This window comes from Thalassophryne amazonica, chromosome 16 (assembly GCF_902500255.1).
Source record: "Thalassophryne amazonica chromosome 16, fThaAma1.1, whole genome shotgun sequence".
NCBI lineage: Eukaryota > Metazoa > Chordata > Actinopteri > Batrachoidiformes > Batrachoididae > Thalassophryne > Thalassophryne amazonica.
The window spans coordinates 44434353-44459347 of NC_047118.1; the positions used below are offsets into that span (position 1 = coordinate 44434353).

A 24995-nucleotide genomic window follows, 5' to 3' on the forward strand; every position below is an offset into this window, starting at 1 on the left:
AAGCATCAGCTGCGATCCACTGATTATCACCTCGTTTCTGTAGTGGTTCTGTTCATGTGGTTCCTGCCCAGCGTCCTGTTTTATTTCTCTGTGCATGTTTCCCCATCTGTGTCTGAGCTTTGTGTGAACGTGTGTCTTAATCTTGTGCGAGTGTGGATGGATGTGGTGTTCTGGTGCGTGTGGACACGCAACACCATGCCAATGTTAGTGTGGATCTGGTAGGGGTGGGCGTTTGTACATGAGTGAGTGTGTGTGTGGATGTGTCTGAGTCTCCCAGCAGGTGCCAGTCTTTGTGTGTGCATGTAAGAATGCATACATGCATGAATGTCGTTTGCCTGGGCTACGCGTAGTCCGTCTCTGTTGCAGCTGCGCATGGCAGGTGTCAGTGCTTCTTTCGTTGGGCTCCGCCCTCTGTGATCAGATGATTTCCCTCACTTCCTGTCTCACTTTGATCCTCTCGTTCATTTTGATCTTCTTGTATTACTGTTTTCTATTCTTATCTGTTAGTTCCTGGTCCGGATGGGGCTCTGTGATTCGGTATTGCGCGCATTTGGCAGGTGCTCGTGGTTAGGGCCCTGCCTCTCACACATACTGTGTTCCACCTTTTGTATTAATGTTTTTTGACTTCCTCTCCTCAATTATTGTTTTTGCGATTCTGTTTTAGGTTTACGGTGAATTGCTTTTGTGGATGTCTAAGTTCTAATTTGACGATCAGTTATTTTGTTATTAATTAAAGTCATTTGTAATTTGTTTGTGTTACTTTCAGTTTGCTCGTTCTGCCCCGCCGTCATGTAATCATCACGTGTTCAATTAGTGAACAGGCATTTAAGTTACCTTTTTGCTTGTGCCAGTTGCGGGTCGGTTTGTTCTGATTTCTTGTGTCTCCTGTTAATCCTGACTTTGGATCTTCTAGCAATTGACAGCTCTGTGGTGTAAGTGACACTTGGCTCTGTTTTTGTGAACAGTAGATTTTTGTTATTCTACCTTTTGACCTTACTAAGATGTTTTACACTATTATGGGATTACTAGACTTTGAGCTCTGAGTCATATTTGTTGTCACTGCTCCTTCTGAATTTTGGATCATAAAACACCTGCCTTTTTACACCTTACCTCTTGTGTCCACTGCCTCACATTCTGGGTCCATTTCCTCCTGTTGTTGGCATTTACCGTAACAGTTTCTGCTTAAAACTGCACTCCAGTCATCAACTATCTCAGCGACAGATATCTGAAGCTTTTGTACAACAATCAGTTCCACATAAATTCAACATTATTTCGTAATAAAAGACGGCGGACCAATCACAGCACCACAGCAGCAAGACAGATGTCTGACTTTAGAATGATTTAAGAGTTTTTACTTTGTTATCTGACGGTTAATAATCACATTATTCCCTTTGATCACTTTGGGTCTAGAGAGTCAGTGTCAGACGTGCTGCTGTGTTCCCAAATCAGGAATGCACAGTGAAGGCAGGGCGGACCAATTTTTAGGAGGGAACGTTCAGTCTGCGACACCGGGTTAACAACACCCATCCCACCACTGGTACTGTTGTCCGACAGGGTACTGGCAAAAATTGCCGTTGGCGCAAGCAAAATGACAGGAGATGAAGCTGGAGGTGGGAATGACGGGGATGGACAGGATTAGGAATGACAATGTCAGAGGGACAGTACAGGCATGATGGTTTAAGAGGAGGGGCCAGGGTATATAGGGAGAAGGATGCTGAGGATGGAGATGGAAGAAGAGGCAGAAGACAAATTGAGCTGGAAAACAATGATCTGCTGGGGCAATACCTAAGGGCAGCAGCAGAAAGAAAAAGTTGTTCAGTGTCACCACAATGGATCTGGCAAAGATTCGCAATAGGATTTGGCACACTGGATGCCCTTTGTGATGTGCCAAAGACCACTTTCTTTTTTTTGTTTGTTTTTTGTCTTCTCTGAGATTGTCAAGATTTAAAATGTACCTGTTAAATAAAATCACACTTACTGGACAACCAAAACTATCTAAAAAGATAAAAAGGTTTTTATGTTGTTGTTTTTTTTTGTTTTTTTTATAAACCACAAAGAAAAGGGGTAAAACTCTAAATGAAACTCATTTTTGCCTTTTTTTTTTTTTAAATGAATCACTTTCAGTGTGTGTGTGTGTGTGTGTGTGTGTGTGTATGTGTGTGCATGCACATGGATTTGTGAGCAGCCTTTGCAGATACAAGTAGGGGGACCCCAAGGAAAAACGTTTGGGAACCACAGATTTAAACAGAGGTTCTCATTTAAAATACGTGAGAGCTGTGTGCCAAAAGCATCAAACAGAAAACATGATGGGCTTGTTTAAAGCTGCAGAGAGTAGGAAGCAGGAGTTTTTATTAGTATGAAAGGAATATAGCATTCAGAACCATCTGTTCATTAGCAGTGGGTTTTGATCAACTTAGAATGAGCCCTTCTTATGTGCGTGGACACAGACAGAGGCTCACAGATACCGTTCATCACAAGAAACCAGGGAACATGAATCCCCATCACTAAAAAAGTGAAAACATGAACAGAATCAAAATCTTGATCGGTGATGGCATAAGGCAATCTGTAACCTTACCACTAGATGGCACTAAATCCTACACCCTGTACCTTTACAAAAGGTCAGGAAAAAAGTTATTATAAATATCAGCTACATTGTACATGAATGATGAGTCTTAAAAATGTTGCAACTAGTGTGCTGAATGGTTTGAATGTACTGTAGCTCGTCACAGATGACATTTTTTAAATGATACTGAATGACATAATAATACTTAAGATTGTTTTCGCATTAAGGCACATAAATTCATATTGTGTAAGGCTTTATAATGCCACCTGCTGTCTCCAGCCAAGTGGAAAAGCTTGTAGTCGATGCAGCAAGTCTGTGCTCAGTTGTGCAGCCTGAGCACAACTAAGTTCTTAAGATCCATATATTAAGATCCATATTCACCTCAATAACTGTTGTGTAGTTTGACCGGTTCAGAAACCTGGAGCTTCCTGAAGTTTTGTAGTCTGAACAAGGCCTGACTGGATGAAAGTGCAGTAGCAGTTTTCAGCCATACATTTGTTAATTGCACGTTAACATCCCCCTTTACCTTGATAATCTGGTTGTTGTTTATGTAGTGCAGAGTGTTAGCTCGATTTCCTCCAGCAACCACGGGGGGATATGCCAGGAAGTTGGCACCATGGATCCGACTCTCAAAATCAAACTGCAAGAAAAAAAACGCCACTTTTTGTTTTGTTTTTTGTGAGCTATGTACGCGGCGACTGATAATGACCCAGAAAAAGACAAGCAACAGTTACAGCTGCTATTTCCAAAAATAATGTTGCACAGTTACAATTTTTGTTCAGTCTTTATATGGAAATTTAAAAACACCAAATTATACTGTTGTGCAGTTAGTGACCATTAATCATTTTCAACATGATGAGATCTTTTAGTTTCTTGATGTCTAATTGTTTGTAAATAAACTTAGCATTTAAGTCTTCTGACACTACATGTAAAATTGAACTGCATAGCATTAATATGCATTTTATTTTCATCACTGTAATATATATATATATATATATATATATATATATATATATATATATATATATAAAATAACCTAACCCTAACCCCAATCAAGAATATATGGGATGTGTGTCACAATTTGTCTTTTTAATTATCACATACATGACATTGCAAAATTCATAGGCATCAACATGATAAACTGAAGATTCTACAAAAATAATAAAAACGCTTCTAAATATCTAATGATGTACAATAAAGAGGATTGCACATTGAGTGTCCAGAAGTACATGGTGTTCAGTGCTCAGAGACACGGCCAAAGTAAGGCAGACTGAAAGACAACCACTGAATAAAACTCACAACTTGAAATGTCAAGACTAAGCCAAGAAATATCTGAAGACAGATTTTTCAAAGGTTTTATGGACAGATGAAATGAGAGTGACTCTTGATGGACCACATGGATGGGCTGTGGTTGGATCACTAACAGATACACAGCACCACTTAGATGAAGCCACCAAGGTGGGGGTACTGAATTTAGATATTATTAAAGCTACAGGACCTTACAAATTTCTCACAACTGAGAAAATTTAGTTTCTACCAAAATCCAAACACTATAATGTAAGCTTATTTTGTAACATGTTGCAAAATTACAGCTCATTTTAATAAAGGGCACATATTTATCTCTTTTCCTTTATTGCCATCATGCAGACTAACTACAGGAGGAAACGCGTGTGCACGTGGGTGAGGTTTTGAGATTACCTGTGACCCATCTTACGTTAACATCCATATGATTTCTTGGAAATCACTTCCAAATCTATCAAATGTTGGTCATAACAACTGATCTCTTTAATTTCTCCCCCTCAGGGGTTGAAATTCTAAATTGTTTCCAGACATCATGAAATTTGATCATATAATATATTATGAATCCCTTTTCTAAATGCTAAGGAATAAAATTATAGTGGTGTCAAAGAAAATTCTTTTTATGGCTTAAATCTTAAAAAAAAAACCAATGGCACAATACTTTTAAGGATGAGCTAACTGGATCTTTTCGGTTTGAAGATGGACTTGAAATTTGCTTTAAAACATGCTTATGTAGGGTCTACTCATTTCTCTGCCCTTGACCAAGGTAATGTCTCTACATCTAGAGTTGGTCGCCAGGCGACAGACTGCAGCTGCCCACTGCTCCTAATGGCTGGATTGTGTCTAACTGTAATTAGGATGGGTTAAATGCAGAGGACAAATTTCATTATATGTGCAATGATAATATTTTAGGTTTTCTTAAAATAAACCTCAAAGCAAACTATCAGTTTTTAGAAGATACTTACTTCAAGCAATGGCACAGGAAGAAGTCTGCAAAATTCAAGAAGGCCATGATTTTTATGCAGGGCAATGCTTCATCACATGCATCCAAGTCGTCCACTGCTTGGCTAGCCAGAAAAGGCATCAATGGTGACAAAATAATAACATGGGCCCCTTCCTCACCTGACTTAAATCCTACTGAGAACTTGTGAATGCTTCTTAAATGTGAGAGAAAATAAACACCTATTTGAACAACATTTGGGAGGCTGTGGTTGCTGTTGCACCAACCAAAGAAGGGTGGCTATATGGTCAATGAATATTTTTTAAACAAAGTGTTGATTTGTTAATGAAATATGTTAATTTGTTATACAGTAGGTAAAATAAGTATTGAGCACATCATCATTTTTCTCAGTAAATATACAGCAGTATGTAAAAGTTTAGGCACCCCTGTTGATTTCCATGATTTTCCTTTATAAATCATTGGTTGTTTGGATGAGCAATTTCAGTTAAATATATCACTGATATTTGAGAAGTAAAATGAAGTTTCTAGTATTTACAGAAAGTGTGCAATAATTATTTAAACAAAATTAGGCAGGTGCATACATTTGGGCACCCCAACAGAAAAAATACATCAAAATTTAGTAGATGCTCCTTTTGCAGAAATAACAGCCTCTAAATGCTTCCTATATAGTCTGGATTCTGGTTGACCATTCTTCTTTACAAAACATCTCCAGTTCAGTCAGGTTTGTTGGTTTCCGAGCATAGACAGCCCGCTTAAAATCACACCACAGATTTTCAATAATATTCAGGTCTGGGGACTGAGATGGCCATTCCAGAACATTGTACTTGGTCCTCTGCATGAATACCTTAGTAGATTTTGAGAAGTGTTTAGGGTCGTTGTCTTGTTGAAAGATCCAGTCCCGGTGCAACTTCAAGTTTGTCACTGATTCTTGAACATTGTTCTCAAGAATCTGCTGATATTGACTGGAATCCATGTAACCCTCAACTTTAACAAGATTCCTGCAATGGCCAAAAAGCCCTACAGCATCATAGAACCACCTCCAAATTTTACTGTAGGTAGCACATTTTTCTTGGAATGCTGTGTTCTTTTTCTGCCCCTTGTTATGTCCAAATAACTCAATTTTAGTTTCATCAGTCCACAGCACCTTATTCCAAAATGAAGCTGGCTTGTCCAATTGTGCTTTAGCATACCTCAAGTGACTCTGTGGCATGTACGCAGAAAAGGCTTCCTCTGCATTACAGCATCTCTTTGTGCAAAATGCACTGTATAGTTGAACGATGCACAGACACACTATCTGCAGCAAGATCATGTTGTAGGTTTTTGGACCAGGTCTGTGGGTTGACTATGACTGTTCTCACTATCCTTTGCTTCAGCTTATCTGAGATTTTTCTTGGCCTGCCACTTTGGGCCTTAACTGGTACTGTGCCTGCTGTCTTCCATTTCCTCATTATGTTCCTCACAGTGGAAACTGACAGCTGAAATCTCTGAGACAGCTTTTTGTATCCTTCCCCTAAACCATGATGTTGAACAATCTTTGTTTTCAGGTCATTTGAGAGTTGTTTAGAGGCTCCCATGTTGCCACTAATTAGAAGAGATACAAAGAGGAGAAACATTTGCAAATGGCCACCTTAAATACCTTTTCTCATGATTGGATTCACCTGTGTAAGGAAGTCAAGGGTCAATGAGCTTACCAAACCAATTTTGCGTTCCAATAATTAGTGCTAAATGTATTCAAATCAATAAAATAACAAAGGTGCCCAAATTTATGCACTGCCTAATTTTGTTTAAATAATTATTGTACACTTTCTGTAAATACTAGAAACTTCATTTCACTTCTCAAATATCAGTGCATTCATCTGCTATATGACATATTTAACTGAAATTGGAACAAAATATTGAACACGCTTACTGAAATTTATTTAACATGTCATACAAAAGCCTTTGTTGGTAATGACGGCTTCAAGACACCTCCTGTTTGGAGAAACTAGTCGCATGCACTGCTCAGTTGTGATTTTGGCCCATTCTTCCACATAATCAGATTTCAAATGTTGAAGGTTCTGTGGACCTCTTCTATGAACTCTGATCTTTAGTTCTTTCCATAGATTTTCTATTGGATTCAAGTCAGGTGATTGGCTGGGTCATTCTAGCAGCTTTATTTTCATTCTCTGAAAACAAGAGTTTGCTTGTCTGTGTGTTTGGGATCACTGTCTTGCTGAAATGTCCACCCTCATTTCATTTTCATCATCTTCCAGTGCTGTATATTGAAAACAGCCCCACATCATGATGTTCCCACCTCCAAACTTCACTGTTGGTGTGGTGTTTTTGGAGTCCTGTGCAGTGTCATTCGACCTTCAAACATGGTGTGCATTATGGCATCCAAATACTTCAATTTTGATTTCATCTGACCAGACTATATTCTCCCTGTATTTCACAGGCTTGTTTAAATGTTGTGCAGTTCTGTAACTGATGCCATCAGCAACAATAAGATTGTGAAAATCTTGAGAGAGCTCTTTGCTTTTACCTATCATGAGATGTTTCTTGTGTGGCATCTTGGTAATTGAGACACCATTTATAGGTCATCAGTTGGGACAGAACCAGTTGATAATAATTTGCACTGATAAGAAGCAGGACTGCTTTCTAATTACTGTTAGATTTCAACTGGTGCCTTGGCTTTCCATGCCTTTTTGCACCTCTCTTTCTGCAGGTGTTTTCTTGTGTCATTTCACATAATTACACATAATTAGTGGACAGCTGTGATTTGATTTCTTTGTGTGTATGGATTATTTGGGTTGCTACCAAGATCTGGTGAAAATTTCATGCCAATAGCACCTTTAGAAATGTATTTACTGAGAAAATGCTGACATATGCAATATTTATTTTACCCACTGTATTTACACTGTTAAATAAAAATAAAGAGGTGAGATGCAAAAAATTTTGTTTTATTTAGCTGCATAATAATTCTGCATACATACATACATACTATATATATATATATAGAGAGAGAGAGAGAGAGAGAGAGAGAGAGAGAGAGAGAGAGAGAGAGAGAGAGAGAGAGAGAGAGAGAGAGAAAGCCAAAACTCGCTTTTCCTTTGTTAAACATTCAGGTTAGAGGTCTATGAACATTTTGGACTGACTGAGAGCACTGTATTTGTTCAAAAATAAAATTAACCCCTGGGGAAATGTTACTCGCCTAACAACTGTGTGTACAGTGTATGTGGAAAGTCAGAGAAAAGGAGAGAATGAGAGAAAGAAGAAGCGTCTCACTGCGTGAATGTTTCTACTTCAAGTCCTATTTAAATATATAAACTGCCATGGTTATTGTTGTTGAATAAAAATCGATATCAATTAATTAATCTCAGTTTAGGTCTTCAATCATCATTTGCCATTGTTATATGATGCACTGTTTGAAACATTGAATAATTTCAGTCAGTGTGATCCTCACTTATATTTCTGTATTGATCAATACAATATAATACAATGAACAATAGGGATACCTATGGGAACAGATTGTGCTCCACTATTAGCTAACCTTTTCTTCTTTTATTATGAATATAAATTTATGAAAGATAAACTTAAAACTAATAACCAGTCAGCAAAAACCTTTAGTAATACCTTCCGTTACATTGATGACCTACTTATTTTAAATAACCCTAATTTTGAGAATGAAATTAAAAATATTTATCCATCAGAATTAGAGCTTAAAAAAAACTACAGAAAACAATAAAAAAAACTCCTATACTTAGATATAGAGTTGAGCATTATAGATAACCAGTTTAGAACAGCAGTTTTCGACAAACGGGATGATTTTAACCTTCATATTGTAAAATTTCCTTATATGAGTAGTAGCATACCAAGTAAACCTACATATGGTGTTTATACCTCCCAATTAGTCAGAATGGGTCAAATCTGTGATAATTACCAATGTTTTTTCCATTAGACACCATAAACTTACTAGTAGATTAGTTAAACAAGGGTTTCTGTATAATAAATTGGTTCTTCATTTTAAAAGATTTTTTAATAAATATCAAGAGATAATATCTAAGTTTGGGGTTCCCATTAAAAAGCATGTAGAAGATGGAATTTTTTCAGCCTATATCAGTTAGCCATAACTTTACAATTAGGATATACTTTAGATAAAACCCAAAACATATTATTATCTTAGCTATATTATTATTATTTTCCTCCTTACTATTACTTTCCTACTATGTACGAAAAATGTCCTACTACTGTCTACATTAAATATAATGTTTGTTAGCTTACCTGAAAATTTTCCCTCTCTGTTTAACTAGTTATAGGCTACCTGGCCTACTTGTTGCTGCAGCCATAAGCCTCTAGCTCTCTTTAGCCGGGGGCGATACCACCTTTATATCCTTTCACATAGGTACTTGGTCTTTTCTCCATATGCATTTCGGCACGCTTTGACTTTTTCTTGTTCTTTTTTAATGTTAATATATTTGTGATAAATATTGGAGGAGCAGGGTATTATTAGTTTTACCTAACAGCTAACATTAGCTTATCTAGCCAGCTGTAGCACCGTTTATCGTAGCTAACATTATAGTCGGTTCTTTTCTGTTTGAAAACCTACGGTAATACACACTTTTGTCTACATTTGCTGTTAAATGTATTTGTTTATAACGTTATTGTAGGGTTTTACTACACTATTATACTTTATACCTAGTTACCGGTTTTGTTTATCTTGTTAGCTAGCTAGGTACGGTTGGCTTATTAACGGCTAATTTACGGTAGCTCTTCTTCCTACTTAGTTATCTTATTTTCATCATTATTTACATTTTTTACATGATGTAGATTTTTTAATATTCTTCATTTTATGGGTTCTATAATAGATATCAACATATAATACCTAGGTTTAGGTTTCCATTTGATAGCATATATATTTTGCAATTTGTCTTCCTATAATAAGATAGCATGGCTTATTATATGTCTTATGATATAATGATATGATAATTCCAATTTCTTGAGCCGCTTGGGTGGGCAGGGAGAGTTCCCATGGGATAAAAAAAGCTTTTCAACCTACCATCCCTGGTTCTCAAGACCAGGCAAATAAGTGGCTCTACTCTACTCTATTTTACTCTTCTATTCTACTCTTCCTATACACTAGTAATGTTCTCCTTAGAATTGGAATATATTATAGAAGACTTACCTTACTGAATTTTCATGTGATTAATAACCAAGTGCAGTACTGACATGATCATTAAGACATGAAGATCATAACAAGCCAGCCACATATGACCAAAATAAACACAGTTGACAATCTTTCATTACCTTGGCATAAAGCACTGCTTCATCGACATCCCCTTGAGACAGAGCCATCGTCCTCCTGAAAGCCTGAAAGACAAGCAATCAGAGTTAAACTCCCCCAAAAATAAGTATTACTGTAACTGTCATAATTGTAAGAAACAATGATATATTTGCAGCGCTAAATATCAGTTTAAAAGAGATATGACCTAAATGTGCATAGAAAATATTGACTGACGAGTGACACTTGAAATTAGATTTTTTTTCACATTTAATATTACAGTATTAATGGATAACTTTATTAACTCCGCCAAGAACTAATGTTTTCAGTGCTATTTGCGTGTTTGACTTTAGAAGAGTTATGCAAAAACTACTGGACCGATTTTCTTGAAACTTGGTGGAAGTGTGGGGTATGGACCCAGGAGGAAACCAATAACTTCTGGAGTGGATCAAATTAAGAAGGCAGAACCAGGAATTTATTTTCACCTTCTTTAATATTGTGACAGAGGGCATTTTCAACTTTTTTGTGAATTTCTCACGAGATAAGGATCACTTCCCACCTGCGGCCTTTCTGTGTGGAGTTTGCGCATTCTGCCTGTGCTTGCGTGAGTCCCTTCTGGTTGCTCTAGCTTCCTCCCACATCCAAAGACAGGCAGTTTAAGTGAACTGGAAACTTTAAATTGACCATAGCAGTGCGTGCGAGTGTAAATGTGTTTGCTTGTCTATGTGTGGCCTTGCAATAAACTGCCGTCCTGTCCAGGGTGTACCGTGCATGTCGCCCTACGACTGCTGGGATAAGCTCCAGACCTCCTGTGACCCTTAATTAGAGTACGTGGGTATAGACAATGGCTGGATAAAAATGAATTTTGGAGCTGACCCAAATGGAGGGGTGGCTCAAGAATTTTTTTTCAATCATAAAAAAAAAATTGTGCAAGAGAATAAATACCATTAGAGCACTTCAAGTACTGGTGGGGGTGTGCGGTCTTTGAGTGCCATTTAAGTTAAACATGTGTACTGATGGCTTGACAAAGAGCCGTAGGCAAATCTAGGGTGGTGGTTGATGTGTTGCTGTTTGATATGGTGGTCTCTCACACACACACACACACACACACACACACACACACACACACACACACACACACACACACACACACACACACACACACACACACACACACACACACACACACACACACACACACACACACACAGTACATTTTCAGTAGGTCCACTAGAAAATTAACACTGGTCGTTCATAGTTAAAAGCAATAGTGATTTTATAAAAGGACACAAAATGTTGGATTTATTGGTAATGAAATGTTTCTTTACCAGTCAGACTGTAATATAAACACCAACCTGTGCCGTAATACGACCTGCTTCTCTCATGAGCGCCACTTCAGCTGAGCTCTTCAGGGCCCTGAGAGAGTGTATGAGGGGCTTGACAGTACGAGGCACCGGTCCTGCCTCCAGCAAGGGACGAACATGAGTCTGGTGGAGCTGAGGGTGAGTCGGCTGGATACCATCGTACCACACGACGGTGCCTAAGGATACAGAAATGCAGGAAAGAAAAATTACTCTGCCACTATCTGAAGATCAGTCAGTGATGACAAGTATTTGGACAGTGATAAATGTTGTAATCTTAGCTGTCACAGCATAGTGGAGGTGAAAGCAAATAAAGAAATACACCCCGTCAAACTAGAGGCCAAATGAGGCCGAATGCAAGTTCGGCCCACATTCTGGAAGTGTTGAGGTGCATTCATGGATGTCAGACAGCATTCCGAGAGCAGTTTAAAGAGTTGGGAAGATTCCTGTGGCCTCCCTGGCTGTTTTGCAATGTGCAAACCAGTCGAGGTGCAGTCAAGGTGGAAAAATATCAAACGACACCAGAGTGCAGTTTGACTGCAATCTAAATATTCGTACAGCATGAAAATGGTATTCGAAGCATTCTGAATGTGTTTGAGGGGCGGTTCCAAATAATCCGCCATTTCAGATGCTGGCCGAATGTCCCGATTGTGCCTGAACGCACCACGAGCGCACCTCAAGTGCTAATGGATTATATTTCCTCCTCCTGCAATTAGACCTCACTCGTACGGCAAAGTAAGTGTATTCATCATATTCTCACTGCATTCTGACAGCTGTCTGTGTAATCCTAATGTGTTCTACATACATTTGTACCACGTTTGGGGTCTTAATGCACACAGCGTGTGCACAAATCGTTTGGGTCGGGTCACAGCGCAGTCTGAGTAGTCGGACAGCTGGGTGCCGCAATTCTGATTCCCTCCCAGATGTGGGATGAATTATGGCTTTTTTGACATTCTGCCTGGCTCGACTTGATTCTTGCTAAGTGTGACAGGGCCCATGAGCTCATAATGCAAACTGTGTTGTGTGGGCCGCCAGAAGAGGGGGTACTGCTGGCCCACCACCAGAGGACGCCCTGCCTGAAGTGCGGGCTTCAGGCACGAGAGGGCGCTGCCGCCACGGACACAACCAGGAGTGACAGCTGTCACACATCAACTCATGACAGCTGTCACCCATCATTTCATCACTCCATAAAAGCCGGATGTCATCTCCACCTCGCTGCCGAGATATCATCTACCTGTGAAGGTAATTCTCTGCTAAACTGAAAACAGTGACTAACAGTCTGAACTTCTTTGCAGCCGTTTTCCTGTAAGTGTTTCCTTATCTGTGGGATTGGCGTTTGGTGTGATCAGCGACGGCTTCGCTTCACCCCCCAACCAGATAAGTGGTTGACAGGAGCTGCACGTGTGTGATTAGAGGTGGAGGTGACTTTCCACCTTCTGACTGTTTTTGTTACTGGGTGTGTGCACACACCCACATCTCACTGTTTGTGCTCCTCGCCAGCAGTACCAGATCCGACAGTCGGGGACAGTGATCACCTGGGAATTCGGGACTTGGCGGCTCCAGTATTCTCCGGGTTCTGTGGCGGTGGAAATCGTGTGGTTCCGGCTCTTATCAGGACAGACGTCTTCTATCCTCGAGCCTGCCCACACGTCACCTTGGTGTATTGACTGCTGTCAGATTCTGTGATTGTATCATCGTTGTACACATTCACAACATTAAATTGTTACCTTTTGGCTCATCTATTGACCGTTCATTTGCGCCCCCTGTTGTGGGTCCGTGTCACTACACTTTCCCCAACAGGATATCTCGGCCAACGTCATGGATCCCGAGGGGCGTCAACCATCTGTTGGACAGCCAATGGAAGAGCAGGGTGCACAGGCGTCGGCTGGAGGCATGATTGGGGAGTTGCAGCACATCCTCACCGCCTTTACCGCTCGGATGGACCTGATGACCGAGCAAAACATCATCCTTAATCGCAGGATGGAGGCTCTCACCGCGCAGGTGGAAGCGCACGCTCAGGGCGCTGCTGCAGCTCCTCCTCCTGCCGACTCGGTGCCGAATACAGACATTCCACTGGTCATTCAACGACCCCCCCCACCATCCCCTGAAGCATACATAAGCCCCCCAGAGCCGTACGGAGGTTATGTGGAGACGTGCGCGGACTTTCTTATGCAGTGTTCGCTCGTCTTTGCACAGCGTCCCGTGATGTACGCGTCTGACGCCAGTAAGGTGGCTTACGTGATTAATTTGCTTCGAGGTAAGGCACGCGCTTGGGCTACAGCGCTTTGGGAACAAAGTTCACGGCTCCTTGCCTCTTATACTGGGTTTGTGAGGGAGCTCAGAACTGTTTTTGATCACCCCAACAGAGGCGAAACCGCATCTACCGTGCTGCTGTCAATGAGACAGGGGCGCTGGAGCGCAGCCGAATATGCAGTCGACTTCCGCATCACAGCTGCGAGATCCGGCTGGAATATGACTGCGCTCCGCGCCGCCTTCATAAACGGACTGTCGTCGGTCCTGAAGGAGCACCTGGTGGCTAAGGAGGAACCGCGGGATTTGGCTGAGCTTATCGATTTGGTTATACGATTGGACAATCGGTTAGAAGAACGCCAACGGGAGTGAGGCGAAGGGCGTGGTCAGGCACAAGCCGTCCCTCTTCCTCCCGGGTCCAAAAGAGAGCCGTCTTCCCCACGCTCCACAGCCACAGCGCTCCGTGTGGCTACAGCTCCCCCTGCTGACGATGCTAGGGACACGAGCAGGGCCACATTCAGACAGAGGAGGCTGATCCGCGGGGAGTGCTTTGTCTGCGGCTCGAGTGAGCATCAGCAGAGAGTCTGCCCCAAATGGTCAAAACACAAACGCCCGCCCTTAGAAACTGGGCTGAGGGGGGGTCAAAACATTCACGTGGGTCATACACATCTTTCAACACGACTCCCAGTTACAATCCTGAGCGGGGATTTAACCCTTCAAGCCCCAGCACTGGTGGACACGGGGTCAGAAGGGAATCTGCTGGATAGCAGATGGGCAAGGGAGGTAGGGCTCCCTCTGATGGCGCTTTCTTCGCCAGTGAAGGTGCGAGCACTAGATGGCACTCTTCTCCCTTTTATCACACACAAGACACTACCTGTAACCATGGTAGTGTCTGGGAATCACCAGGAGGAGATTGAGTTTTTTGTAACTCCTTCTACCTCCCGCGTGATTTTGGGCTTCCCATGGATGATTAAACACAATCCCCGGATTGATTGGCCGTCTGGGGTTGTGGCTCAGTGGAGCGAAACCTGCCACCGGAATTGTTTAGGAGGTTAAAGTCCCTCCCAGTCTGAGGGCGTTGCCGGTTCAGTACCACGATCTGGGCAAGAAAGATGGCGGACTCCGTCCATGCATTGATTACAGGGGGCTGAACGACATAACGGTTCGTAATCGATACCCTTTACCCCTGTTGGATTCAGTGTTCACGCCCCTGCATGGAGCCCAAATTTTCACCAAACTGGACCTCAGGAATGCATACCACCTGGTTCGGATCCGGAAGGGAGACGAATGGAAGACGGCATTCAACACCCCATTAGGTCATTTTGAGTACCTGGTCATGCCGTTCGGCCTCACTAACGCCCCCGCGACGTTCCAAGCTTTGGTTAATGACGTCTTGCGGGACTTCCTGCACCGATTCGTCTTCGTATATATCTGGATGACATACTCATCTTTTCCCCGGACCCTGAGACTCATGTCCAGCATGTACGTCAGGTCCTGCAGCGGTTGTTGGAGAACCGGCTGTTTGTGAAGGGTGAGAAGTGTGAGTTTCACCGCACCTCTTTGTCCTTCCTGGGGTTCATCATCTTCTCCAACTCCGTCGCCCCTGATCCCGCCAAGGTTGCGGCGGTGAGAGATTGGCCCCAACCAACAAGCCGTAGGAAGCTGCAACAGTTCCTCGGCTTCGCAAATTTCTACAGGAGGTTCATTAAGGGCTACAGTCAGGTAGTTAGCCCCCTGACAGCCCTGACCTCTCCAAAAGTCCCCTTCACCTGGTCGGATCAGTGCCAAGCCGCGTTCAAGGAGTTGAAACGCCGGTTCTGGTCTGCACCAGTTCTGGTGCAGCCCGACCCTAGCCGCCAGTTCGTGGTTGAAGTGGACGCCTCTGACTCAGGGATAGGAGCCGTGCTATCCCAGAGCAGAGAGACCGATAAGGTTCTTCACCCGTGTGCCTACTTTTCTCGCAGGTTGACCCCAGCTGAACGGAACTATGACGTCGGCAATCGAGAACTCCTTGCGGTGAAAGAGGCTCTTGAGGAGTGGAGACACCTGTTGGAGGGAGCGTATGTGCCGTTCACGGTTTTCACTGACCATCGGAACCTGGAGTATATCAGGACCGCCAAGCGTCTGAACCCCAGGCAAGCCCGCTGGTCACTGTTCTTCGGGCGTTTTGACTTCCGAATCACCTACCGCCCCGGGACCAAGAACCAGAGATCGGATGCCTTGTCCCGGGTGCATGAAGATGAGGTCAAGACTGAGCTGTCGGATCCACCGGAGCCCATCATTCCGGAGTCCACTATCGTGGCCACCCTCACCTGGGACGTGGAGAAGACCGTCCGGGAGGCCCTGGCACGCAGCCCGGACCCCGGAACTGGACCAAAGAACCGTTTATATGTCCCACCAGGGGCCAGAGCTGCAGTCTTGGACTTCTGTCACGGGTCCAAGCTCTCCTGTCATCCAGGGGTGCATAGGACCGTGGTAGTTGTCCGGCAGCGCTTCTGGTGGGCGTCCATGGAGGCCGACGTCCGGGAGTATGTCCAGGCCTGCACCACCTGTGCCAGGGGCAAGGCAGACCACTCCAAGACACAAGGACTTCTGCAACCGCTTCCGGTGCCTCGTCGCCCCTGGTGTCACATTGGCCTGGACTTTGTCACGGGCCTCCCGCCATCCCAGGGCCTGTCGACCATCTTCACGATAGTGGACCGTTTCTCCAAGGCGGCCCACTTTGTGGCCCTCCCGAAGCTCCCTACGGCCAAGGAGACAGCAGACCTCCTGGTCCACCACGTCATACGTCTGCATGGGATACCAACTGACATTGTCTCGGACCGTGGTGCTCAGTTCTCCTCACAGGTTTGGAGGAGTTTCTGCAGAGAACTGGGGGCCAACGTGAGCCTCTCATCCGGGTATCACCCTCAGACGAATGGACAGGCAGAGCGGGCCAACCAAGAACTTGAACAGGGCCCTCCGGTGTGTTACATCCGCGCACCCGTCGGCCTGGAGTCACCATCTGGCCTGGATCGAGTACGCCCATAACAGCCAGTTGTCCTCTGCCACCGGCCTCTCCCCATTTGAGGTGTGTCTGGGGTACCAGCCCCCATTGTTCCCCGTGGTGGAGGGAGAGGTCGGTGTGCCCTCGGTCCAGGCCCACCTGCGAAGATGCCGTCGGGTGTGGCGCACCGCCCGTTCTGCCTTGTTGAAGGCCCAGACGAGGGCTAAGGCCCATGCAGACCGCCGGCGTTCCCCGGCCCCTGCTTACCAGCCCGGGCAGGAGGTGTGGCTTTCAACGAAGGACATCCCCCTCCAAGTGGACTCACCCAAACTCAAGGACAGGTATATTGGTCCATTCAAGATCCTCAAAGTCCTCAGTCCGGCCGCAGTGAAGCTGGGAGCTGGAGCTTCACTGCGGGTCCACCCGGTTTTTCATGTTTCCCGGATCAAGCCACACCACACCTCACCCCTCTGTGCTCCCGGACCGGCGCCGCCTCCTGCCCGGATCATCGATGGGGAGCCTGCATGGACGGTTCGCAGGCTCCTGGACGTCCGTCTGAAGGGCCGGGGGTTTCAGTATCTGGTGGACTGGGAGGGGTATGGACCTGAAGAACGCTCCTGGGTGAAGAGGAGCTTCATCCTGGACCCGGACCTCCTGGCTGACTTCTACCGACGTCACCTGGACAAGCCTGGTCGGGTGCCAGGAGGCGCCCGTTGAGGGGGGGGTCCTGTTGTGTGGGCCGCCAGAAGAGGAGGTACTGCTGGCCCACCACCAGAGGGCGCCCTGCCTGAAGTGCGGGCTTCAGGCACGAGAGGGCGCTGCCGCCACAGACACAACCGGGAGTGACAGCTGTCACACATCAACTCATGACAGCTGTCACCCATCATTTCATCACTCCATAAAAGCCGGATGTCATCTCCACCTCCAAGGTCCAAATCTTTAGGGTCTTGGTGCTTCCTGTTTTATGGTCTAGTCAGAGACTTGGTGACCTAAAGTCTAAGTCACCCTGTGACAGATTGAGGAAACATATGAGTAATGGACACAAAGTTTTGGTGTCTGTTTTAGTCCTGTACAAATCCTTTTCTCATCCGTTACATGTGTTCCTTCTCAGCTGAGGTCACTTGATGTCCACCAAGTCCGTTGGAAAGTTTTATGCATGCTCATAACATTGAGCGGAGATCAGACGAAGAGCTTCCCCAGTGGTTGAAGGCTCACTCAACCGTATTTGTTTGTAGCTTGACAGTGGATGCCCGGTAGACATTCGTTTTATCCATGTTTGTCTTCTGTTCACGTCTGGAAGCGCTGCACAGGGAGACTCAGATAAGCAGTATCACTTGCACTGTGAGCAAATGTCAGTTATGATATTTTGGGCCATTTATCGCCTTTTTCTGGGCATAATTCAGCATGCAGGCAGCTCAGTAAGGAGAAGGACAATGAGACGTGCACCTTTCACCTGGCTGCACCAGACAGATGGTGACTTTCTAGAGGTGGGGATGGACTGGTTGTCTGCCTGAGTGGATGCCATCTACAACGCAAGATGGTTCCATAGTATGGTAGATGCTGTGACGGTCCAGCACATGCTCCCAGACCTGACCTTTCTCGTATTCTTTCATTGCATTTTCTTCATGAAATGCAAACCTACAAGCCTGAGTTTGTCCCAAAAAGTAGCTTTCACCTTCAATCTACTAGGCAACAACAAGGCAAACACTTGACCACTTTTGGAGAATTAGTCACATGTTTGACCATTTTAAGGGAGAAGATGCAGATGAAGATCCCACAAAGCTCACTGACTCATTATGTGGAACAAAAAGCATGCACATTTACTGTAAGGCAGTGCTTCTCAACCGCTGGGCCATAGCCCACTAGTAGCCTGCATAGTGCCCTCCAGTAGGAGCAAATATTTTTTCCCATTTGGAGCTCATCTTTAGTATTGTCAATATCGATATTATAATAGCCAAGTGGCCTCTGTGTGCGTGTATGCATGCGTTCGTGCGTGTGTTTTGCTTCGATCACATAGAACCTGGGGAGAGCTGACATTTGCCATTTGGTATGCTTATGTATTTTGCATTAAGGGTGAACAATGTGAAAACAGAAAGTTAATAGGACTAATATTTTTTAAGAACTTAGCGATATTAGCTAACAGCAATGAACATTGTACTGCAATGTACCATGGGAATTCGGGGTGTTGGGATTTTAAGTGTTGTTATTGTGGTTCATGTGTATGTGTTTCACCATGTAACACTGGAGTTGTGTCAGGAAGGGCATCCGGTGTAAAACTTGTGCCAAATACCAGTGCAGATCTGGCTGTATCCACTGTGGCGACCCCGAACAAAAACAGGAGCGGCCGAATGGACAACAACAACATTGTGTTTCATGTTAGTTTAACAGTATTGATGGTGTTATTGAATTATTGTGTTTTTGTAGTTCAATTGGTTTAGTCAGTCTAGCTAAGTGTCATGTTGCTGTCACCATGAGTGAGAACTGTAGTGCATTTGTTGTCTTCTATCACTGTCTCTGTTTGTTTGGTTGTCCATTCGGCTGCTCCCGTTTTGTTTGGGGTCGCCACAGCGGATACAACCAGATCTGCATTGATATTTGGCACAGGTTTTACGCCGGATGCCCTTCCTGACGCAAATCCAGTGTTACCTGGAGAAACACACACAGCCGCTGGTGTTCCAAAGAGGTCTCCCATCCAAGTACTAACCAGGTTCCGCACTGCTTAGCTTCTGAGATCTGATGGGATCAGGCTTACACAGAGTAGATCGGCTGCATCACTGTCTCTGTTTGTAGGTGTGTAAAAATAAAAGCACCTGCTTGAGGCAGAATGCAGAAAAGACAAAAAGCTCTGTCTTGGTTTTCTCAAATCTTTGGAGGGAGCTGAAACTCAAAACCTGAAAGCTCTGGAGAAGATCTGTATGGAGGAGTGGACCAAAATACTTGCTGCAGTGTGTGCAAACTTGGTCAAGAACTACAGGAAACATCTGACCTCTGTAATTGTAAACAAAGGTTTCTGTACCAAATATTAAGGTCTGCTTTTCTATTGTATCAAATACTTACGTGGGTGTCTGTGTATGTCCAAATGGCACCTCAGAATTGAGACACACTTGGCACAAGGAATGACATAGGCTACTGAGCACTTTAGTAGTAGTAGTAGTAGTAGTAGTAGTAGTAGTAGTAGCAGCAGCAGCAGCACAACCCCAATTCCAATGAAGTTGGGATGTTGTGAAAAATGTAAATAAAAACAGAATACAGTGATTTGCAAATCCTCTTCAACCTATATTCAGGTACATACACCACAAAGACAAAATAATTTAATGTTCCAAGTGATAAACTTTATTGTTTTTGTGCAAATATTTGCTGATTTTGAAATGGATACCTGCAACACGTTTCAAAAAAGCTGGGACAGTGGTATGTTTATCACTGTGTTACATCACCTTTCCTTCTAACAACACTCAATAAGTGTTTGAGTCTCTGAATCAAATCCGCCCTGGGGCTGGCAATTGGCTGGTATTAGAATAGAACAGACAAGCCAAAAAAATTTGGGATCTTTTTTTAATGGGCCCTGCCTTGTCATAAGTATGAAAAGAGGTGGGCCTTAAAATAGAAAAGGGTAATAACCCCCGCTGTAAGGGACTCAAACTTCAATCCACCTACCTTTGAGGCTCTTGAGCACAACACCCAGTTCTTCTGTGCTGTGAACTCTCTCGATGCCAGTCAGAGCAGCAGCACCATCCTTCCCGGACCTGGGTCCATCCCAGAGCTCTCTCCCTGGATCTCTGCGAGGCACAAACAAGATGGTCTGATCTGGTCGGCCCTTCCCATAAAGTACCAAGGCACTGTCAGGTTCTAGGATGCCACTGAGGTAGAGGAAATCCTAGGAAACAACATACATTTATAATTATCAACATAAAATAAAACATATATTGTTGCAGAATAAACAAAGTCCGACATAATATTACAAATTTGTGGTGGTGAAAGCATCTGTTGTTCCGCTTGAATCTTCATATTTGCTTCAGTTGTGTGGGTGTTTTAACCTTGTCGCCTCTTAAAGCCTTGTTATCTCACATCATACAGCGAACTGCATGGTTGTCACAGTACAGGTTATTTGCCGTTTGCTTCACCAGACTACCTGCTCTTCCTTCATCCTCCATGGCATAAGTGACATCAAGCATATTAAGTAGACATGTGCTTTGCGTACCCTCTGCATAACGGAGGTTTGTGACAGACCATAAAGTAGTACATTTGAAACACTTGTTTGAACTCACTCTAGTCTGAGTAATTATGTTTTTTGTACCAGTGATTTCAGAGGGTTGATTCATTTGCCTCACAGCAAGAACATCCTGGGTTCAAGTCCACCAATGTATTTGCATGTTCTTCCCATGTTTGGATGCTTTTCCACTGGAAGGTACTAGCTCAATTTGACTCTACTTGTGTTTGGCACTAGGTGCTTCCTCTTCAACTTGTAAGTCCCTTCGACTGCTCCCTTGTTTTCACTTGGGTTCGCCACAGCAGCTCAAAGGTGGATCTGTATTATCCCTAACACATAGTCATGCTGCATCAAACTGACATAATATCATCTTTAACATGACACACAAATGATGAGCACAAAACACAGTAGTTCAGCTTTTGTATTAGCGCAGTACAGACAGCACTACATGAGTAATACTATTTCTACAAGAGCAACACAAAGCGTGGCATATACTCCACTCGCCATCAGTGTGTGAATGCGAGACATCATTGTAAAATGCTTTGAACTTCTGATTCACATGGAAAAGTGCTATATAAATGCAGTCCATAAAAAAGGTTATTGAAGTTGGAAATTATTTCAATCATGAAAGAATGATGCTTTAAAGATGGTATATGGTCTACTGTATAGAAAAGACTGCTGTTTTAAAATTGACGTGAGATATTGACCCCCATTTTTTTTAAAAGGACGCATCTTTGCGGCTCGCCAATACAGTACCAACAAATGATGTTCTTTGCTTACTGCACAGAAACATAAATCAAGATGGCACTGGTATATTGGATAACGGACAACTGCCATTTTTGAAAGAAACCCTCCTTCAGCCTCCCCCAATACATCACCAAGAAATAATTATTGTACAGATATGAAAAGCAAGATGGCATCAGTAAGGGCCACACTGCATGATGGACATTCTCTATTTTTGAAAAGAATCTTCCTGTATCCTCCCCCAATTTACCACCAAGTAATCATTTCAATCAGACAAGGTGTTCTTTAGTTATTGTGTAGAAACAAAATGTTTATTGATGAAAACCCAGATAGATGGATGGGGTGAAAACATAATGCCCCATAATGCCATAATTGTTGAATGGGGGATATAATAAAAATGGGCAGTTTGTTCAGGGCATCTTTCATTCACTGACGCTGCAGTGATGGTGGTTGTTCTCTCTGACTAATCCATAACCTGCAGTGTTTTCTCAAAAAAATTCTCATATCATCTTAGCTAACTTAGGACCATGATGGAAGCGATAACAAAAACCAGGTACCTGATACACGGTTTGGCCAGTGACAAACCAAAAAAAGTGGGTAGGGTTGAGTCAAGTCGAGCAGGTACCATTCACAGAATCAACGCCATTTGGTTCTTTTCTCCTTGTAGGTCTGGAGTTGCAGGAAGGGCATCCAGCATCAAAAGTATCAACATGCAGATCACAAAAATCTGACTGTGGTATTAGCAATAGATGATCCACTGTGGCAGCCCTGAATGAATGGAAGCAACCAAAGGGGGGGTGTTGGATCTAATTTATAATAATAACTGAATACGTTTATCCAGGGTATCTTGACTAGCCACAGTATACACCGAGATGCAAATGATAGAGTCTATTTTATAGCAGGCTCCACATACATTCCACACTTACTCAAGTTTCACATTCATTCACACGTCTAATGAGCGTATTTTGATAGTGAGAGGAAACTGGTGTGCCATGTGAACACAAAAAGGACCTGGACCAATGGACCCACACATTCTTTTCTCTGAGTATGACTTGATCCCTTCTGGAAGACATTTCAGAGTGAGCAGGTATAATAACTAATCGTCTGAAGCTCTCATTGGGCCTCATGTATCAACGTGCGTACGGCGATATTTGAGCGTATATGGGGTGTACGCCAAAACGGCTGCGCTACTTGGCATTTATCAATGTGGTCGTTGGTGTCCGCTGCGCTGAAAATATACACCAGGTCGAGAGGTGGCGTAAATTATACACCAAAATGAACCAGCGCTGGAATCCACATAAAAATGTAAATGATCAACATGATAAACAGTGCCATTATACAAATCAATGCATATGTTACATAAATAACATTTTCTTGATTATACTACATAATAATCAATTGTTGGTCTCGAGCACGATCCGTGGCCACAGCGCTGACCGCAAAGAAAGCGCTGCTCGCCTTTTTTTCCAGACTTCGAGCCTGGAGCCAGAGCAGCGCTGAGCTTAACTTTATGTGGTGTGATCGTTTTAGACAATGAAATTGATAATTACAACTGTAGTGTTGTCATTCCCTTAGCCCGTGCTGCAATCAGGTTGTGTCGTCTCCATTCGTTTGTCACAATAAAATAAATAAATAAATAAATAAATACATTTTAAGAATAAAGAAATCCGAAAAATTAGGCGTGTCTTATTAATTGAGCGAGCAAATATCCACACGTCAAGAATTATTGATGTGAAAAGCGAATACAGTGGTCCCTCGCTATAACGCGGTTCACCTTTTGCAGCCTCGTCGTTTCGCGGAGTTTTTAGTCCAATTTTGCATGCCTTTTTTTACAGTGCATTGTGGTCTGCGTGTCTGTTTATAAGAATCTTCTCGCCCAGAAGAAAAAAGAGCGCCAACAACTACTCATAACTGTGTTTGTCACTCGGAAACAGACACCTGCAGCGAGGTGTGAGTGGAAAAAGGCGCAGCGTCAGGACGCAGAGGCGCGATCTGTGAAATACTGGTCAGTCACTATTAATAATTTCTTATGTGTCCAACCTCGTACGTTGATCGTTAAAATTAAATTCGTTAGTTCTAAAAGCCATCATAATTATTTATAAGAAAACGTTCTATTTTTATTTCTCAAACAAATGTTTGGGCCTGAAAACAGTTTGGTCTTATTTTTCTACTGCGGTTTGAACTTTGAGAGTGTTTACACACGAGAGAAAAGTGAGAAAATGTTCATGCCTGATTGAGGAAGTGTATAAAGTGGTTTTACTGCTTTGAAACGTCTATAATAATTGGAAAAAATAACGCTGCCTACTTCGTGGACTTCGCTTATTGCAGGCTATTTTTTAGAACGTAACTCCCGCGATAAACGAGGGACCACTGTAACACTTTTTTGATTATACTACAAAACAATTGATACGACGGCCGCTTTTGACGCTCTATTGGCACGCGTCGTGATTGGTGGAGTTCTTTTTCTTTGCCGTCTTCCTGGCTTCCATGTCGTAAAATGAGGGTGTGTCTGAAGCGGAGTCTGAATATTTATGGGCATGTTTATTATAATTACGCTTGTTTTCACCTGCCGCATTTATCAAGGTCACGTCAGGCGTACGCTGGAACTGGGCAGGTGTGCACTGCTTGATACATGTCACGGCAACTTTGGTGTACTTCAAATTTACACTGTAAATTTACGCCACAAGTGCGCAACGTTGATACATGAGGCCCATTCACTCCAATGTCCATCACACAACTCAATAAGGAAAAAGATGTCACTCAACAGGATCTCTCACGCTGTCATTTTGCCTTCTAGGATTTTTCTGCACTTAAGCACACTGGATTTTAATGTCATCATTTTTAGTGTTTTTATAGGGGAATTCGTGGGTGACAGTACCAAATTTTTATCAGTTATTAGGCTGTTTCAGGGCAGGTTTTATATCTCCATTTGAATTATTTTATCTCTGATTTCATCTATACTTTTAATCTGATTTTTGTGTTTTTGTCCCTGTTAATTTGCATTGCTCTGCAACTGCTGTAGCACCTTTTTGCCAAAGAAACATTTCCCTACAGGAATAATAAAGTGGAATGTGAGGCAAGAGGATTAATCACCATTCCAGTGTGCAAGTTCTTCCAGCTTCTCCCTTTTTCACCTCGGGTCACCACAACAGATAAGATATGGATCTGCATGGTGAATTGGCACAAATTACCCCAGAGGCCCTTCCGTAATGCAACACCACATTACATGGAGAATAGGAATGGTGACTTGGCCACTGCACTGCTAATCATTATTTCACCGTGCCAACCATTATTTTATATTTATGGTGTGTTATACTGGAAAACCTTTTATTTATTTATTTTTTAGAAGATTGATAAAAGTACAGTA

At 43.1% G+C, this 24995-nt stretch overlaps 1 protein-coding gene across 3 annotated transcripts in view; it reads right to left on the bottom strand.

The window, feature by feature from the left end:
- The window catches only part of xpnpep3 (X-prolyl aminopeptidase 3, mitochondrial), a 61682-nt gene that overhangs the window by 14598 nt on the left and 22089 nt on the right, over nt 1-24995 (bottom strand). For all 3 annotated transcript variants that reach the window (XR_004565590.1, XM_034190162.1, XM_034190163.1), the window contains exons 4-7: nt 20332-20551; nt 11436-11620; nt 10107-10169; nt 3090-3203 (exon numbers count right to left, since the gene is read on the bottom strand). Coding sequence is in view for 2 of the 3 variants with exons in the window: in XM_034190162.1 (XP_034046053.1) it covers nt 3090-3203; nt 10107-10169; nt 11436-11620; nt 20332-20551 (582 nt within the window). In the remaining variant the exon portion in view is untranslated. The remainder of the gene's footprint in view (nt 1-3089; nt 3204-10106; nt 10170-11435; nt 11621-20331; nt 20552-24995) is intronic.